Genomic DNA, 20,749 nt, shown 5'->3' with positions numbered 1-20,749 from the left:
GAAAAATAGCAAAAACCATCCCCAGGCAATAAATAGACAGCCTTTGTGAGGATGTGTGCACGCTTTCGTACTGATGTGCCTTTGTGCACTTACAGTATATTTTCCCCGTCTGCTTATAGAGTTGTAGTGTTTGCAGCACACACCGGCACAGTAACATCTGTAGGGAATATTCAGATCAGCTGGCAATTTCTCACACATATTATGAGGGCTGTTTAGGAGTTCACAAGCTCATCTGACATCTTAATTAGATCTTAATGACATTTCAGTCTGAATGACTGAACTAGTACTGAGAACAGTGCGATGGGGCAAAACCAGTGCAGATATGAAGAGAGAAGCAGGAAAACAACTGATGCAAAAGCCGAGTGTAAGAAGGATTGGACAGGAGGAGTATGATGGACGTGGAAAGTAAAATATAATTAAAGTCGGACAAGTGGAGGACACATACCCAACAGTTATGTATTAATATCTAAGTTGAAATGGTATGTCGATAAGCCTTTCTCTCTCATCTGCTACCTAACTCTGTCAATATATCAGTGCATTCTTTTTCTTTTTTTCTTCCCCTTTCTCCCACCGAAATATAGGACTGTACATTGCCCAGTAATTACTCTATCCATGTCCCAGTAGAATCACGTCTCACATATCGGCCTCTTAATCTGATTCTTAGCATTTATTACCATAAAATTTCACCCTGGAAATAACTGCATATTCCTTGCTCTGCCAGTGAAGGTAGTGTGATAATGATGTTTCTGGCAGATAGATGGCTGATTAGATACAATAATCTTCTCTAGTGCTGCGCTTTGCATTGTAGATGGTTCTGTGTGGTTTGCAGATGATTGTATGGATTTTTTTTCTTCTTTTCTCTTCCTGGTGGATAGGCGGGGTATCTTTAGCTGGAGAACTGCTGCACATTTCTGCAACTCAAACAAACAGAATCAGCCAACTGCAACAAAAAAACAATGCAGTTCATGTGAAAACCTGCATAGAACTCCACAAACCTTGAACTATATATATATATATATATATATATATATATATATATATATATATATATATATAATTAGGGCTGTTCGATTTTGCCCAAAAATAAAATCTCGATTTTTTTTCTCTCAAAATCCGATTTTCGATTACGATTATTTTGTGAATTGACAAAAGGCAAAGAAATGATTTCAAATATGCAGTTTTTTTATTGAACATTTGCCCCATTAGGCTTTAAGTGCAAACTTTGCTCTTATTAAACCAAAAATGAATGAATAAAGTGCAAAACTCTGTAAAATAAGTTGAAAAAAAGTTTTAAAAAATATAATAAAATATAAAGTTTTATCTCTGAAAAAAAAAAATCAGCAAATCAGCACTTGCGAACATACAGTAAGTTATATTTCCAATTTAAAAAAAAAAAAAAAAAAAAAAAAAAGGGAAAAATCGATTTTAGAGTTTCACGTTTTAACATCGTTCTAATTACATAATCGCGATTACGATTTAAAATCGATTAATCGAACAGCCCTAATATATATATATATTATAGATATACTTTGAAATGATCCGTCGTTACCTACAAGTTGGCTCCCAGTGCAGTGGAGCTTATGTAGACATGTTCAAAACCTTGACAACAGAGACGGTTATTGAATCAAACCATCAAAGGCAAATATTTGCTTACCAGATAAGTTGTTCTTGTCTGTTTTTCTGGGCTCGTATGGCTTGCATTTCCCTGCACTTGAGCACAGCCATTAGAGTAGAAGGGACAGGGGAATGGGGGGGGAAGAAACAACATGAATTACAAGGGGACAATGATGAGTAGCCCAGAGAGAGATCAACGAAGAGATTACATCAGACAAAATGAGAGTGGAAAGGCTAAATAAGTAGTTTTTCTGGGGCTCCTTGCGGAGGGAAGAGCCAGGAAAGAGCTAACAATGGGTGCAGGTTAAAAGACTGAGCAACAGGAGACCCATTATGGAATCTTTTGGTTGTTACAGAGGCTATTCTGTTTGTAGACATGTCTGTTTAGCACCTTCCTCTGTTACCAAGCCCTGTGTCTTTTTCTTTTGTTCTACACTTTGTGTCTACCCTAAATCTGTCAGACTTCAGCCCCAAATACCTGGAATGAAGCACCTTCCACAACCTCGTCCTTGGCTGCCCCTCTCTCCTTCTTTACAACACCTCCAGCTCCATCTATTCTTATCAGCTTTTATTCGTTTTATTAAGCCGTAATGGTTTTACTTCGTATTTGCACATAAAGGGTGATAAAATATCTGTCCTTTCCTTTGTGTACGGTGCAGCACTTTTAAAAAGATCTGGGTACGCAGATGCCTGGGGAATTTGTCAATGTTGCTCTTAAGAAGACTGTGATTTTGTCCACTGTTACTGCAAAATGGAACATTAGGTCCACGAGGTCCGTGATACACTTACACAACCCACTTGTAGTACAAAGCATCTATTCTGAATGGTTTATTTTAATGCCGCAGAGACTTTTCTATTGCTTACGCTATTTTCTTTACTTCTTGCTGGTCTTAGTCAGAAATCCATGCCGTAAACAGGTAATAACCTTATTTGAGTCAGTCATCTTTTGCTTTTTTTCCCAACTGTGTAGGTTTCTTCCTCTTAGAAAGACTGGACTGATGACCTATTAACCCTCAACTGGCAGGGCTTTGACTATTAGTCAGCTTCTTTTGTGCTTTGGCATTTGGTTGCTAGTCAGTAAGAGCAAAAGAAGAGCACTAAGTCACCCCGATGTTCTGAGAAATCAGTCATTGACTGATGTACATACTGTTCTCTGCAAGGTTACAGGAATTGATCTTACTCTGCTCTCACATAATCACAGCGTGCCTTGAATGCTGTGTGTATTGATATCTATTGTAAGAAGGTACAAGAGGTGCATATGGTCTGACACTGCACTGAGTAGGTCTCGCATGTGTTTGTGCGTCCCAGGTTCACAGAGGCTGATACCATCGTGATGGGGGATGTGACTTACGGGGCCTGTTGCGTGGATGACTTCACCGCCCGAGCCCTTGGAGCCGATTTCATGGTTCACTATGGCCACAGTTGTCTAAGTAAGTACAACCCTTTACCATCTGTGTGCATGTTTTTTTTTCTTTCTTTCTTCTGTTTCTCCATCACGATGAAGCCACAATCCACCTCAAGGAGCGACATTAAGAGGGCTCCCACCTCGCGAGTGTTCTGAATAAAAAAGGAGCTCCAACAAAGACAGGAAAACAAACTGAGACTCACAGGTGGAGCTATCGATGAGCGGAAAATGTAACTAGTTAGTGCAATCTGCACAGCTCTTTATATGGAAAGGATATCAGACCTTTGGAGCCTGCACACCGCATTTAACCGTCAGATCGATGGGGAACATGCATTAGTGCCGTCCTTTTGAAAACCTCGGGCAGCTGCTGAGGACCTTCACCCTTGCCTCTGTTGTCCATTTCTTGCAGAACTCGAGAGGAAATGTTAAATCAATAGTTTTGATGCATCTCTGCCAGAATGAGTTCCCCTCTCCAAAATACCAGAAATGACCAGGAGAATTTTAAGATGGCTGAACACCCATCTTGACATTAGTTTGTGCTCTGCTTGTGTGCGAGCGCATTCATTATTTGTTAATCATGGACGAGTTATATGAGCATAGGGTGGGATGTTTACAGAAGACATGTAAAGGGTACACATCCCCCCCTCATGTTCAAAAGACTCAAACACAGAGGGTTTTGAAGTTAGATCAGACAGTAATTGATGAAGTGCATTTTCAAAAAACAGAACAATGTACAGATTCACAGGGAAAGCCTGTCCATGGCTGTGTGTATGATCCTGGCCTGCACCAGCCAGTCATGGGGACATCACCTGCACTGTTTCCCAACATGTCAGCCACCTGCAGGGAGATGAAAGAGTGTGTTTTGACTGACTCATAGTGGTTGTCTCCCCTTCATCCCTTTTATTTTCTCTGTAGTATTTGTTCTTGGGTGTTGGTGCCTTCCATATTTCGTCATCATTATTAAAGCGCAGCTCTCCATGAGCAACGAAATCTAGTCATGATTTAGAGGGATTTATTATTATGCGTGGGAATTTTTATTTAATATTGCCTCCATTAATCTAAATGACACATTTAGACATATGTGTCTTTATTATTTAGTAGATGCCATGTATTCATGCATAGATGGTACGCTTTCATGCTTTTAATGACTTCAGATGTAACTGTACACCTTTACCTCATTTAGTATTCCCTGGCTAATGAATATGCAGATTCTTCCCCTCCTCCATCTCTTTTAGTTGCCTGGTGCTAAAGCATGTCCGTTCACCTTTAGTGGTGTGAAAGCGTGCCGTTCTGCACAAGTGCAGGTTGAAGTAATTGTGCAGTCCTCAAAGATTGGATGTACAAACTAATTCTGGAGAATGGAAAATGTCAACATTTTAATACATGCCCTGGCTCTTAAAAATAAATAAATAAAAGTCACCACCTGGATTTAAATAAGCAAATGCTAAGTTAAGAGCTAACCACTGTAAAAGCACTTTAGTACCTAAAATGTTTCAGCAGCCAAAGGCTTATTTAAACCTAACCTAGATGGTACGATGGGACATGTATATCTGCTAGAAATTACTATAATCTGGTCCCACCTGTGTGATATGAGAGAGAGAGAGCAACATTGTGCGTGTGAGAAAGGTGTGTGTGTGTGAAGTTGCTCAATGGCGTATTGCTAAAGGATGTGATATAATATAACGCACCATTTCCCACAATTCCTTTCCTATTAGAGATATTTCCGTAGTAAATTGAACTTTCAGCTATTTAAAAGCACAGTTAGTGAGGAAAAATGAAACTGTATTTTCAGGTGGTTGATGAATGTGGATTAAAATCAATCGAGCTATGATGAGGGAGGCCGGGGACCTGGTATTACATCTGACCCCAGACAAGTAGCAGAAACATGGATCCTGTCCTCTCAGAAGGATGATAATACTGCTGCAGGCGGGTTTAGAGACGTTGCTCGGGGCTCAGTACAGTGCATAATCGACAAAGGAGCAGATACCAAGTTTTATATGAGTCCATGAAATAAAACAAATATGTATGTATGCATAAGAGTGGGGCGAAGGGAGGAGAAAATGTCTGAGCTGACTGCTCATATACACATTAATATTGGCTAGTCTTTACACAGTCGCCCTTCAAAGACGCAGCTCAAAATACAAGAAGACATCAGATAAATACCCCACCACAGACCTCTAGGGGGACATTAAATGTTATTATTTTTTGTGAGTTATTCATTCAGGCATAATCTGTTTTATTTTGGCTCCCCAAATAGATCCTCAGAATCCTGGTCTTGAACCATCTAAATGCATTTACAGAAGTTTAATCCAAACTTGCCCATAAGAGCTTTTTTTTTTGTTTTGTTTGAATAGTTCAACTATTGCACTGAGCAGCCAAGTATTAATGAGAGGCCAGGTAATGTTTGCTATAAACTGAAACAGTGGCTCATAAAATCACAGTATAATCTTCATTATACCCATTTTATCACAATGTAGTATGTGTTCTGTTTTAACAAACTGACTTTGAACAAAGCATTTGAAACAAATCGATACACGATTCTGGTAAACATCTTCTTCGTCTTACCTGTGCTCTCGCATTTGTTTGCACGGACATTAATAACATGCTGTGCTAATTGCTTTTATTGCTTTAACACATGAGATTAAAGCCAGCGAAGGTACTGGGAGTATTATCCATCTCATTGAATGTCTCTCTAATTGCAGTACCTAAGTGCACTGAGGTTACCATGCTAAAGTGAACACAGATCGATGTCCTTTTGCTGAGCCCTTTATGTGTTGGGAGTGCCGATAAACAAGCAGCAGACAGCTGCTCGTCTTACTCGTCTCCACAAACCCTTTCACCTTCACGTGTTTAGGTTTTCCTCTCAACATGAGCCCTGCAGCAAAAGGCCGTCTTTAGGTTTCCTCTTTGCTGAGATGTAACAGCAATGAGCACTGCTCCTTTTGTTTGGTTGGATATCCATCCCTGACTCAGACCAAAAACATTCAGTATGTTTACATAAGCATCTTAATTTCCTGTTTAAAAAAAGGAATATTACACTTCTAAATTGTTTTCTACTATTTCATCAAGAGGACTTGTTTTAAAATGCCTCACATGTGGTCTTCACTGTGGTCGGGGGATGTCTGCCTAGAGAATTTTCTTTAGAAAGTTTATGCAGCAAACAGACTTACTTTTTCTGTTTCTCTGTTAATTTCTCATTATTTTTTGTAGAATTCTGTAAACAACTATTAGGATTTCATGCTAATGGGGGGAAAAAATAAACAGGCAATTACATTTTTAAGCAGAATAACTTGTATGACAAATGTTTGTTTTATTCTCATCGAGTGAGCTGCACCGGCTCATAAAATGTTGCAACATTAATGGGTCATTTATTTAAATGGAACCAAAAACAAAAAGTGTTTGCTCCACATGTGCAAACTAGATGTGGTAAAAGACCAATAATTGTGGTGATCAACACAATATTTGTTCTGGTTTATCTACACCCTTTCTTGGACTTTTGCCCACTTTGCTCGGCATCTAACTTGGCGCATCTTTAGCTGCAGCGCCTCGGGTGCGGGGTAAATGGCCTGTGAAATTAATGGCAATAGCAATCGCATGTCCCCCTCCCTCCCTAAATAATTGCAGCCTCTGCATCAGTTCCTGAATGAGCCAGAAACTTGATCTGAGTTTCAGTTATACCTCACAGCTGGGACTTATAGATGTGTATTCATGGTTTCCACATAGCTGCACATGTGAACATGTGCAGCACGTTAATGTTTGAGGCTTCATCAATAGTGCATATAAGGCTGGCTTACCCAGCATAATAGAGTGAATTATTAATCTGTATTTTCTCTGTCTGTGCCTTCCTATAGTCCCCATAGATTCCACGGCAGGTATTAAGATGCTGTATGTGTTTGTGGATATCCAGATGGACAATGCACACTTCCTGGATACAGTCAGGTTCAACTTCCCTGGTGGACAATCTCTGGCACTCGTCAGCACGATTCAGTTTGTGGCAGCACTGCAGGTGAATAAACACTGCCTTGCATGATTCTGTGTGCTTATGGAATTCACTTTTGTTTCAGGGAAAAGAAAACAGAACCTAACAAACACCTTTAAAATGATACCTGAGGATAAACCTCTTTTTTGTTTTTGTTTCGTCTTTGCCTCAAATGATGTATATCATTTTTATGTATGACGTGATGTAATTCGCATGTGCAGAACTGGAATACTCACACCCACGTACATCCCAGCACTCAGCACAGGATATTTTCTGTGGTTCCTAGCTTTTATGAACACTTCTCTGAAGCTCAATTCAAGTGTGGGTTTGTCAATTCTGGCAGCAGTTATTTTTGATTCGAAAGGTGCAATGACCTCGGAAGGCCTCCCAGTTCAGCATCGTGCTCAGGACAGCTCTTTACATAAGCAGTGGCAACAGCTATAGTATTAAGCTTTAACATCCCACCTTCAGACTCGCTGCCTCCCTCTTCTATCGTGTACTCTGCAGCTTTCATTTGTGGAGTTCAACCATCACCACTGTGGGCTTTCACTAATGTCGCTCCTGCTATTTTTAACTTATGCTCTGCTCCTTTGGGTAATATTACTCCGTATGTTTGGATGTTTCTGAACATCCATACGTATAAGTGCACATGTTAGGGGGTAGTTATGTATGCATGGTTACCTATATCCTACTCATGTCGTATGAGTTAGATGTAGGCATGTTGGCTTATTAATGTTGCATAGTATGGGCGGGAGAAGCTTGGCATACTCCCATATTCCCTATGCGAAACCTTAGATAATCTACTTTATCAGTTAACCTCTGAATATGCAAACAGTTTTTGTTTTTTAATCTTCTAACTTTGCTTTAATGCTTCCCAATATTTGTAAGAATTTTTTTTTTCTTGAGGTTTACAGCTCTCTTTACAGCAAATAAGATTCCTCTTCTCTACATCCACATGTCATGTGATGGATACTATCATTATTTTGCAGAATCATAAAGATTTAAATAGCCGTGGTTGTGGTGAGATGAAATCTGTGAGATAACTTGTCACCCATGTCTTCTACTTGGGGGCCACAATCTCTGTAAAGTCTTTATGGCTTTTTTCATTGCCTGCCCCATTACCCATCACCAGCAACCCTGTCGTTTCACTGATACTTTCTTTCCCTTTTACATAGGAGACAGACTATAACTATATACAGAGTTTCGTGTTCTTTTTTCTTTTTTTAAATCCATCCATCTATAAGTTGCACTCAGCCCAAGCAGAGAGGCGGAGAGATATAATCCCTGTAGCCTGTCATGGGTCTGCCCCGGATACGCCCAACGCACCTCCATAGGGAGGAATCCAGCAGGCGTTCCTCACCAAAGGCCCAAACCCCCTCAGCTGGGGGGGGTTTGGGTCTACTCTGGGGGGGGAAGCCCTCTCGGAGGACTGAACTTGTCACCAACCAACATAAAAAGAGGATGTTTCTAGTTTGTTGAGGCTTTTTTTTTTTTTTTTTTTCATTTCAGACAATAGGATATTGTAGGATTTATACAGTTTTTCATTTCAGGCTTGCAACACATGAGATCACATATTTCACAATGGTCTTAGAAGAAGGATTGCAGAAAACATATTTCTGTCTGGATAATATGTAAGATTTTAGGATGGACGCCCCCCTCTTTGGGGAGTGGGCATGCTGCCAAGTTCACTTGTATAGCACAATTTGCAATCCTGAGCAAACCATATTCAGATTTATCTACTTTCTTAACTTTCACATATTTTTCTTTTCAAAATACTAACTCGTGTTTTCACTTATTCTCTACAAAAAGATGCCCTGAAGGTCACTGAATTAAACTACAAGTCTCTGAAAGGGGGGGGGGGAAACATGTTGTGCCTCATCTTTACAAAACGTAGTTCTTCTTCAGCAATGTGTTTTTTTTTTGGACAAGGTCAGAGTTTTAATGAAATAAATGCTCTGCACACACCAACCAAAGCCTCATCCAAACTCTGAAACATAGTAGAGGCAGCTTCGTGCTTTGTTGCTACTTGTTTGGCTTAGGGACTGGTTGTCTTACTGATGTTTGGGAGAAAACCAGCCAAAGCACAAGTAAATCAATGAGACAACGGTTTAGAAGGTCTAATTCATGTCTTGAATGGGTGAACAAAGAGTACTGGCATTTTAAAATGAAAATTGCTGCTCAGTCAAGATATCCCAGAAGTATTGTTGAATCGTAACAGCTTTAATTGAAAGGGAGAGTCCAAAATTCATCCAGAGCATCTTATAAGCAGCTACAGGAAATGTGGGATGGAGGTTGGCACAGCTTTCTGCAGTTTCACGCTGTAAGCCAGAACTTACTTCAAAAAGAAACGACAAAAAAAATAAAAAAAACGGCAACTACAAAGTCAAACATTTACTGTCACTTTCCCACGTATTGAAAACCTTTAAGTTGTATTCCTTCTCCCTTCGTCCACGTCACAGGCCGTGAGTGCAGCCTTGAAGCCAGAGTACGATGTCCTTGTCCCGCAGTGTCGTCCTCTGTCACCAGGAGAAATTTTGGGCTGTACCTCCCCACGCTTGGATCGCCACGTAGATGCCATAATGTAAGGAATCTCTTTTCTCCCCGTCTTCCATCCTGCAGCTTAAGCCAATGATGTATACGGTATTTACTAGTTTCTCTTTTCCTTTCCTTTTTTTTTTAGCTAGAAGGTATTATTCAGCATTGACTCATCAAGTTATTGTCACCCCCCACCACCACCACCTCTGACTCTCCCTCCTGCCAATGTCGTGCTCAGCTATTTGATACAAGTGATAATCAGTGTGACAATACTCCAGTCACACGGGACATCGCTGGCAGGGCTAACTAGCTGTGTCTGTGTGTTTTGTGGAGCCAGAAACAGCCTGATGCTGATCCCAAACAGTGAGGCTAAAAATACCTCCTCACTGTGAAAATCACTGAATTGGATCCAGGCTGACAAAGTTTGGCTTTTTTCCAACTGCAACACATCCACATCCTTGCCAAATCATCCAAGTTTTTAAAGAAAAGCTTTCCCGAAGTATGACGCCTACTGTGACGTGCGCATGATGAAAATTGATAGCTTGCGCGTCACAGTGTTCGTAAATTAGTTTCAGCTCGTGCGATTGCCTGTTTTAACTTAAATTTCGTCTGGAAAAACATGACAAATCCCATCAGTAGCTGTGCTTATCCTAAAAGACCAGCTCTTCTGTGTTTTCGCACGAACAGTACACAGGTGATGCTTTTCAAAGTGATGCCTGTACAGCAGAGAAGAAAGCGAACTGACTAAGTATCGGATCCGAGCGGCGAACAACATCCCCGCAGCTGCTTTGTGTTGATACATGTTGTGCCTGTCTTCTGCAGAGAAAAGCTTGTGCTTTGTTGCGCACAGTGAGATAATGTAATTCCCCTGATTTGATTATGCATAGGTGCATCTCCTCCTGTGTGTGTGATCTACACACATTTAGTGTTGGTCCATGCGTTTAAAACCTCGCGGGTGAGTGGGATTAAAGCAGCACCACCTGGACAAGCTGTGCTACATGCATTGGTGTAGACAAAAGTAGTCTCAGAGTGTTTCACCTGCTAATCCAGTCTATGGTGTCTTTGATCTTGTCAGTTGTGGTGTGCAGGAGTGTATAGAGAAGAATCGATTGGCCCGCCTCAGTCGGTACCTTCTTTTTAACTTTCGTTCTTGCATTCAGTGCACATGGTTATATTACCCATGTGGGCTAAATCTCCTTTTCTAGTGTAGCACCAAATACAAAGTGTTTTATTACACCACGGCACCAACACCGGAAGCTTAATTAATTAGTAACAGTTCCCTTTTGTAATTAAACCCTTTTTCTTTTATGTTACCATTAAGGTAAAGACATGACTGATAATTCACCATCTTCAAGGAGAGCTAAAATCAAGCTTCTTAACACTGATTCCTCTTCTTAACTGTGCGCGCTTTTCATCATCGATATTATATTATTTAATTTTAGATAATCTTAAATTAATTAGAAATGAATCAGTGTTTCAAGTCGTTTCCTTTACCATTGTTCGAACCCCCATCAATGGTATATGTAGCAGCTGTAATTGCATTTATGAGCTATTTGAGCATTATAAAGATTGAATAGCAGCGTATTAGTATTGAGACCCATTTGAACGGGCCAGAAAGTGCATTGAAAAGAGCTTTAATGATCAGTGGACCATTTCTATCTGCTGCAGTGTTCCAGTTCTTTCTCATAATAGAACAATATGATAATGGGAATATTACAATAGCATAACGGCACGTAACATTTCTCATTATAGCAACAGCAGGTTTGCATAGTTGGAGGGAGAACCAGATTCTCACAGCAAAAGACCTCTCAGGACAACAGTGGTCAGAAGGCAGCAGACCCTTTCTTTTCATTGGATGTAATTAAATGTGGGTCTTGGAAGTCTCTAAGCAACAACAGGCAGGGGGAAGAGGCTACACTTCAATTCATTTTGTGGTGTTGTTCAGTTTTATTGCAAAGATCATTCAGAGGCATTGATGTGTCTTTTTACATAAACAGACTTTGCAAATAAAGGGTGGGGTATTCATATCACTGGGCAAAGCATATTTGTAACCACCGACAGCCTCTTTCAAGTTGCTCCAAACAGAAACCAATTAGGGAATTTCTTTGCTTGCTTCAGCTCTGAAGAGGACCCAACCTGAGCCCCCTCGCGACGACAGGACTCTTCTCAGCCTCGCAGTGAAGGGGCTTTATGCAAGAGACTTTGAGTGTGTTTTTAAAGGCTCCCAACATCCGACTACGCATTTATGGTTTATGAACTCTGCCTCTGTTTGAGCTTCGCTGAATCCCCAGCATCAGACCCCGGGTTAATTGGAAGAGCTTGTGTTCTTGGTAAACAGCATGCTCCAATCGTTTGGGTCATCTTCTTGGACAGCGGAAGTGGGAAACCCTCCACCCCGTTAGTCTTTTTGCCTGCAAACACTTTAGCAATTGCAGACATTAATAAAGTTTTGAAGATAAATTAAAAAAAGTTTGTATTTTCAGCTGTCCCAGAGTTTTGATCCTTTGATCAGAGTTTTGAGGGTTTCTTTTTTTCATTTTTTCTAAATATAATTTGATATACATTAAAATGAATTTATCTCTGTGTTTTCTATAGTTACCTTGGAGATGGAAGATTTCATTTAGAGTCGATCATGATCGCAAACCCAAGTATCCCTGCCTACAGGTACAGTGAAAGTTTGTCAAATGTAGTCATGTCTCTGTTGTTTATCTTTCCTTAAATCTACTGTTGGTCATATTAATAACGATCACACACACACACACACACACACACACACACACACACACAGCCGTGAAAAATCTATATGATCCAGTTGTCGCAATCAAGTCCTGCAAACAATCTCGGTACCTTTGGGTACCACGTTATCCTATTTTGTAGTAGCAGTCAATTCATTTCTGAAATTAGTTAGAAATAAGTACATTTCTCATTGCTGGAAAAAAAAACACTCACACGGCTGGAGTGCTCATACGTTCCAGATAACGTCACATTTTTTTATCAGCACTGATGATATGCAATTAATAAAATCAGTTTGGAAAAAAAAACAGTTGCAAAAATAAGCAGTTTTGCAAATAAAAATGTATGTAATGCCACAAATCACTTCAATCATATAATTTTTATTATCAAATATTTTTTTTTTTATTCAGTGGATTTCCATTCTAAAAATCATTGGCAGTTCTGATCATTATTGCACTCACTACCATTTCAGTTTTTTGGTCAGGATGAAATGCTCTTCTGCTGGGACCTTGTTTGCATGCAAAGTGAAAGTAGGTTGTAGCAGACATATGCACTGCTGCACAGATCACAGGTCTCTCTCATAAACAAGATTTTAATCTCAAGTGTACTTCTTGTAACTGAGAAAAGGAGATTAGAAGCTCAGAAATGCCTCCTTTTTCCCTAAGATAAACTCACTTCTGTCATACTTGATGGCTTCTCATGATTGGATTTCTGATGCCTTTTTTTTTTTTTTTTTTTTTTTTTTTTGCGCATTTCTTTCCTCAAGATAGATATGTGAACAACAGCTAGTAATGTTCATGATATTGTCTGTTTGTGCTCAAGCACACATCCTACTAACACCTGTGTGTCTCATCTCTATTTGTAGATACGACCCCTACAGTAAGGTGTTCTCCAGGGAGTACTACGACCATGAGGCCATGCGTGATTTAAGGTTGCAGGCTATTGACAGAGCCCGACTGGCCAGCAGATGGGGTCTGATCTTGGGCACACTAGGGCGCCAGGGCAGCCCGAAGGTCCTGGAGGTGGGTTTACATCCTCATATAGATTCAGTTCAGTTTATTTGTCAACCAAATCACAAAAGAGGACATCTGATGGCATTTTAAATACGGTCCAATTATCGATCAGTTAGATCCAATTTCTTATAACCTTTTAACCATATCTACACAAAAAAGCAGTCTAGCCAAGGAAGCCAACACACTGGATTGAATCACTATTCCTCGTCCTGAGCAAATATGGAGCCGTGGGCGATAGTGGAAAGGAAAAACTCCCTTTTAACAGGAGTGGACCTCCCGCTGAATCATGCTCAGGACGGGTAGCCCGTGCATCACGAGACGTCCCCCAGCAGTCTGGTTGAGAAACCAGCAAGCTACCCCCCCCCCCCCCTAACTCTAAATTTATCAAAAAGAACATTTGATCTTAAAGGCTCAGAGAATGTTTTCTTCTCCAACACAAACTGGGAGCTGTTTCCACAAAAGAGAAGCCCGATATCTGAAGGCTCTGTCTGCCTTTCTACTTTTGGAAACTCTTGAAACTAGAAGTAAGCCTGCGGAGCTAATTGCTCTACTGGGGATACATGGAGCCACGAGGTTTTTAATGTACTTTGGAGTACATGTGAGGAGAAGATTTTTCAATTCTATCCTGAATTGCACAGGAACCCAAAGATGAAAAGCTAAGACACGGTTGCACCTCCCAATCCTCTTCAACGTGTGTTCTCAAGCTCTCTCAACAACTGTGATTGGAATCAACTGGAGGCTTTCCAGAGAAGTTTTGTGGTAGCCTTAGAACATCTTCCCGTTGTTGAATCCTGAATTAACAGATAAACAGAGGTGTTTTTCCTCGTCACTCTTAGACACAATTTTTCTAAATTAGCAGTATTTTCTAGGTGAAAGCAAAAGCCCCACAAACCTGCTTTGTCTGTGGATCAAAACACAAGACCTGGAAAACTGTAACTTCATCCAGTAAAGCCCTCCAGAATTACTTCATAGGCTGCACAATCTATTCCTGAGGTGCTCGGGTCCAAAGGCATCAATTTCATTTCGACTTCTACTGTCCTGAGGCCACTTGTGTAACAATACGAATGCTTCTCACTGTGAGAGTCTCAAATGGTTTCGTGATATGTTAGACACACAGACACATGTAGTCTTCAAACTTGCACCTTGTTATTTGATATGTAAGCCAAATGCAGTCCCGCGAGAGATTTTGATCAATATATTTTATCACTTTGGTATCTCTGGTTAGAAATATTAAAGCCTCAATGGTTTTGATATAGTAAGAAAGGCTTGTTTGAGAGGATTTGGATACATAAAGAGGAGGCCTAGTGGATATATTAGGAGACAGATGCTGGAGATGCAGCTGCAAGGGAGGGAGGCCAAATAGGAGATGCAGATACTGTACTAGTCTTATAGTTTATTTAAAAAACAAATGCGACTTGAAATATTAAGTGAAAATTGGCCTAAAAATGACAAAGAGAAAAGTTTCATTGTACTGTGGCAGAAGAGGAGGAATGTAAAAGGGGGGTTTGAATAAAAACTCCAGCGCTCCCTCAGTCATCTGTGGAGATTACAAAAGTATTGTGTCAGATAACCTCACAAGTGAAAAGACAGGATAACTTTGATAAGAGTGCAGTCATAGAAATGTCTTATAATCTTTCCAAGGACAGTGTTTACCCTTATTTTTCTAAAGGAGCATTTATGTGATTTATTCACTCAGTTTGGCCGCCATAACACCTCATGTACTGCCCACAGCTTCAAAGGCAGTCCGTAACGGAGGAGCGGGGTTCTTTCAACTCAATAAATAGATTAAGATAATGAAATATGAAACTGTTTTGGGAGTTAGTACTCGAGGGGTCAGATCCGACTCCCACTGAGGTGAAGAAGTGTGGTCAGCTTTATCTGTGCCCATTTACCCTCCGTGTTCTGGAGCGCTGAGATACAGCAGGAATATTTTAGAGCCCCGAACTCTTACCCTTGGAGGCTCCCTTTTCTGATCTGCAGCAGTCACTCTCTGATGATATTGTTTTTGAATATAAACCAACCAAATATAGTTGCCCTCAACGTTACATTGTGTATACTCTCTGCTGGAAAATCCCAGGGTTCTCTTGCTATGCAAGCCTTTGTCAGAAATGTTCTTACCGGAAAATAAGGTCGCTCTGATACAAGTGCTTGAGATGGTGAACTGCATTTTCAGCAGCAGTCGGGCTGTGCTTTGGTTTTATTACCCTTGGTACTTACCCTCATTCTTATGGATACTTATGGGCCTTTTGTGAATTTATGCTGGCAGCTGTGAATTCAAGGCTTCTATTATCCAAAAGAGGCTGCAGGTGGCTCCTGGTTAATTCGATTGCTTGTTCGCGTGTGATAGATGTGATGGGCAGCTTTTTCATCCAGTTACCAGGTTTCTCTGGAGATTGTGGGGAAAGGTTCTGTGTAACATACCACCTTGTGCCTCAGGCTGTTTAAGTGCACCCAAAGAGCTCAACACAGGTTGTTAACCTTGGAATCAAAACTCTGAACTTCAGCAAGAAGCGTCACTGCTGAGTGAGAGATGACAGTGTGAGTCACCACTGATGTCTTACCATGGTAGCAGTATAATTAGCACTTACTGGAAGGAAGCCTAAAGAAAGTCACAAAGTCTTCTGGGGGGATTACTCATTTGTGTTTTCGTGTTATTTTCTGCCAAGTATTTTCTTTTATTTTTTTTTTTTTTTTTTTTGGGGGGGGGGAATAATGAAAGTTGAATGTGACATGGATGTAGGGCAGGAGCAAAATGAAGAACAAGAACATGGGAATGTGTTTATTGTTGTTGGTAAAGTGAGATAAGTGGGATTCCTTGTAAATAGAATGGACTGTACTTGGATCATTATATGAACAAAAAGAGGCTCCTTATATAATGTTAAGTTACTTACATAACCCCGGTTCTCTAAGGCCGCGTTCAGACTGCCAGCCAATATCCGATCTTTAGCCCATCCAGATTGAAACTGGATGACTCTTTTGAAGTCTGAACAGTCCCAAACCGCATGATATCCGATTTTTGCAAACCAGATGGAAACCACCTCCGGGAGGTAGTTTCATATCCGATCATTATCGCATTTGGGCAGATGCGTGTCAGTCTGAACAGCTCCAAACACTCAGATCGGATATGACTGTCCCAGACGCTCCAAACCACCCGCCCATTTCCAGTTGTGGAGCTACTCATCCTTTCACAGAGAGCATGTACAATCTCTGATGTCACGTCAAAAACTATTATTTGTAGTTTAAGTGTTGCAAATTCACATTACAAATCATGTTTTAATAGCAGAAAAAAAGACCGCATTTCCACGTACGGTGCGGGTCGCCGCGTACCCTACGCCGTAGGCTCTGCGTCGGTGTAACGCGGAACCATAAATCAGCCTTCAGTCGCGCTGTGAGCCTGAACCTGCAGCCCGTCAGCTCATCAGGAGGTTAAAAAGCGGGGTTGCCAGTTGTTCATTGCTGGTTCGTTTTGTTAACTCTGAGCTTTGTTGGTTGGTTTGTTAGTTTGTTGGTGGTTTTTTTGGGAAAAAGCTTCACCCAGGCTAAAAATAGCAGAATGACAGGGCGACCTACCAGTCTGAAGTTGCGCAATGACACGCAATATTCCTCAGCGAAGGCCGACGGCAGAGCCGAAGTCCTGCACTCGGCGACGACGTCCTTTACGGCTCGTCTGAGAGCTGAAGCAGAAGACAGATTCTGGTCAAGCTGACTGAGGAGAGCTTGTAGTTACACTCACGGGGAAGAAGCGAAGAATACCCGTGCACTGACGCAGTGAGAATATAAGGGAGAGGGGCGGGCTCTCCTGTCACTGCTGTCATTGGTCTGTCTCCGACAGACGGAGTGTCATTGGAGCTTCCGTAGTTCGACCGCATGAGAGCGCTCTCCTATAGGCTGAGATACCGAACAGAGTTAGAAAGAGAACCAGTAAATCGCTGTTTGGACGTTTTGCCTTAATGATACTCAATGAACACTTCTTTATCTAGATAAATATGTGCATACATTATATACATTCTAGCCATTAATATACATATTCTGTATAAGGCATTAACCATAGCAGTGTGAGAACGGTCGTAAAAATAGAGGCTGAGTTCTACCAGACAAGACTTCAGGCGCAGACTTTGCAAAGATGCCTCCAAGATAATCCAGCACATAAGAGCATATTTTAAGAAGCAGGTAAGGCATACATGAAGGTATCGGGACTAGTTTCTGTCTACTATATGTGCAGAGTCTGGATTGGAAGTCCCAAAGCCAAGAGGGGAGATGTATCCACAGTTGTAGAATAAAAGAGCAAAGATCCTGTAAGATTTCCAGATTTAGACTTATGGTGGTCGACAAGCAGTTGTGATAGATGTAGCAAACCCAAATGACAACAACATCAAGAAAGAGGAAGATAGGAAGCTGTAGAAGGTGAAGACAACAGCGGTGCCAGTGGTAAATGAAACACTTGGGGGTGTGACCCCACACAGGGAGCAATGGCTCCAGCAGACTCATGAACAAACATCAGAAATCCCTCCCCATATCAGGGCAGCCCTAGGAACAGCTGGAGGGGTCTACTGCATAAAACCCTCAAACTGGTCTCCAGGCTCGGAGAGGGCATCTGCTATATGTAGTATATCCCTTTCAGGCAATCATTACGCCTAGTCTCCTTAAGGTTGGGGGCAGACAAGCAAAACTTCCAGACAACCTTTACCTTGGCATGTGGTGCGTTATTTTTATATTATGTGGTGGCTTCTCAATACACTAGTAAGAAATGTATCGAATGCATGCCTTTTATATTGGTCCTTTTGTGCATTTTCTTCCTAGCATCTGGAATCAAGACTCCTGTCTCTGGGCAAATCCTTCACTCGTGTGTTACTCTCTGAGATTTTCCCCAGCAAGCTGGATCTGATGCCAGATGTAGATGCGTGAGTAATGAGATGCACACATACAAACACTAATTCCAGCCTAAATTAGACTTTCAAACATGTTCTGTTTTCCCCTGGATCACTCCTCACACTCTTTCAGACGTTGCAACAAGGATCTCGTTTGGTTAGACTTGGTAACATTCATGAATCACTTTTAACTTTATTTTCCAAATTCCCAAATACACTTGTCAGGCTATCATGGATTCCCGGGGCAACCTGACATGTCGTAGAAAGAAAGCTCAGACCTTATTTGATGCAGTGTCGTGACTACCAATGTTTTCTGTCATTATTGAGTGTATGCACGAAAGGAGCTGATGTACATTAGTGTAAAAGTGACTCATGTTTGAGTCACTGCACGCAAATGAATGACTGCATTAATGTTACATATTCCATATCTGGAAATGACTATTTACTTGGAACTGCACCAGAGTAGATGAATATAAGAGAATATGGACAATATTAATTTGCTCTCCAGAAAACATGGTTCCTTTTTAATTCTCTTTTTTTTTTTCTTTATTTTTTTAGCTAAAAAACATGGACTTTGAATACTTAAACTAATGATAATTTATGTGATTTTGACCCTAACTCCAAGTCCAGAGAAATCACTTCTTTTCAGATGTCTGAAAACTTTTTTGTTATGCAGGTTCTGTTTTTAGTAAAAAACAGAGAAAGGCATTTCTGTGTGATGTCATGCCTGGTGATTTAAAAAAACAAAACGTTTTAAGTACATGAAACATATTTACGTGATGCTGAACAATTGGCTTGTTGGGAACATCCATCCATCCATCCATCCATTTTCTGTACATACTTCATTCTGATCAAGGTCATGGGTCGGCCCGAAGCTTCATACGGTGCTTCGACTTTGCGTTGTCTGGGAAAAATACTGTCTTTGTTAAAGGATGTGAAACTCAGTCACTCAACCACAAAGTATGAATGCTAGACGTCTTAATTAGCATAATATGGGTGTAATTCATATTCTATGACATGGACCCTTGCAGAACAATCGTGATGAACAAGAAGTCAATCAGCAACATTTGAAATGCATTCTGTAAGCATCATTGCACACATTATTTGTGAGTCAGCATAATTTGCAGCATGCTATAATACTGTGGACAATTGGCGTTGTGGGGTTTTAACTAGACGAACAAAACTGACCATCAGCTCCATTTGAAAATCCAGCATAACTTAATTTGTTTCCTCAGCAATTACATATCCTGAATAGAAATATGGTTTTGATCATTGAATAAACAATGAAAAGTTTGACTTTAGCCATTGTAGCTTAAAAGTGGGGCACATCAATGCAGTTACCTGAGGTATACTGAAAAGTCTCCTGGATTAAAAATGTGTTTCTCCTGAGGCCATCTGAGCTGTGAAGCTGCTGATCAATAACTAACATACCATAATTTTGATATATTTTACGCTTTAAAGTATTGTTATCTGTGTGTGTATACAGATGGTCGGAGTTTCATGCGACGCCACTCACGCATGATTCACACGTAATCTCACGTGTGAATCACATCACATCACATCATCTTGTTCGAGGGGGGAGGAGGGGAGGTGGGGGGGGGGGGGTCATCAGAGGCTGCAGTGTAGCCAAACAACCACCAGGGGCATCTGTGAGCGGCAGCAGCAGAGAGCCAAAACACTATATTTAGATATTTAGTTGTTGCTGTTACTGTTATAATTATCATTATTACTATTATATCTATTTTACTTCTTTTTAATTTTTTTTCTTCTTTTATCTTATTAAAACCTCCGGTGCTCCGGAGCCAAGCTAAATACTTAGCCAATGCAAAGATCATACTTGTAGACAAATATAAATAACATTAAAAAAATAACGTCACTTACCGCTGACTCGTGTGCAGTTGCCGGGTCCGTACTGTGGGCACTGATCCTTTTTATGAGGGTAAATGTCGATGCAAAACCTCATTTTTACTGTCCCCTCGATGTGGAAAAACCGTTGGAAACAGCCACCACTTCTGAACAATGGCTGAAGCTCCAGCCGGCGGAGTTGTGGGCGTGGTTTCAGCAGCGGAGGCCGACCTATGGAAATCTGCTCCCGTCGTGACTCATGACGGGAGCAGATTCTGAACGGCTCGTAGAAGTCACATGACACTGGAAGATTCAGCCGGGCGGGCTGTACAGACCCTGCAGAATTTCATGTTATTTAATGTTTTCTGTGTTGGCAGGCTGAGGGGAGACCACCATATGTTAAAACAAGAAAAAACGTGTTTTTCATAATAGGTCCCCTTTAATGACAACATAAATAATGTGACTGTCTTTCAACCATTTTTTAACATTAACATCAAAGCTTGGCTTGGCCAAGCTTGGCTGCAGAGCGGTCCGCTGTTGCGCCGCGGCAGCACGTACACATGAATGGGAAAGCCGGCGGAGGTCTGCGCTTTGCAGATCAGCAGATCAGGGCTTTCCGTCTGAACAACCAAGTCCTGAGGTGCCTGCGCAAAGTCGACAAACTAATAACAATACCATCTATATAACTTAAAGACAAGAGTATCTCCCAATGTTTCAAACCAAAAGCAAAATTAAACTGTATTAAACTGGACAGGCG

At 40.9% G+C, this 20,749-nt stretch overlaps 1 protein-coding gene across 1 annotated transcript in view; it reads left to right on the top strand.

Annotated features, from left to right (window-relative positions):
• Window positions 1-20,749, top strand: part of dph1 (diphthamide biosynthesis 1) — a 75,671-nt gene that overhangs the window by 38,026 nt on the left and 16,896 nt on the right. Inside the window, exons 4-9 of the mRNA XM_061719597.1 lie at window positions 2,923-3,044; window positions 6,871-7,025; window positions 9,458-9,579; window positions 12,129-12,197; window positions 13,132-13,288; window positions 18,080-18,180. Coding sequence (XP_061575581.1) covers window positions 2,923-3,044; window positions 6,871-7,025; window positions 9,458-9,579; window positions 12,129-12,197; window positions 13,132-13,288; window positions 18,080-18,180 — 726 coding nt within the window. The remainder of the gene's footprint in view (window positions 1-2,922; window positions 3,045-6,870; window positions 7,026-9,457; window positions 9,580-12,128; window positions 12,198-13,131; window positions 13,289-18,079; window positions 18,181-20,749) is intronic.

Source organism: Cololabis saira, chromosome 4 (assembly GCF_033807715.1).
Source record: "Cololabis saira isolate AMF1-May2022 chromosome 4, fColSai1.1, whole genome shotgun sequence".
NCBI classification, from domain to species: Eukaryota; Metazoa; Chordata; class Actinopteri; order Beloniformes; family Belonidae; genus Cololabis; species Cololabis saira.
This window is presented reverse-complemented; position numbering and strand designations above follow the sequence as displayed.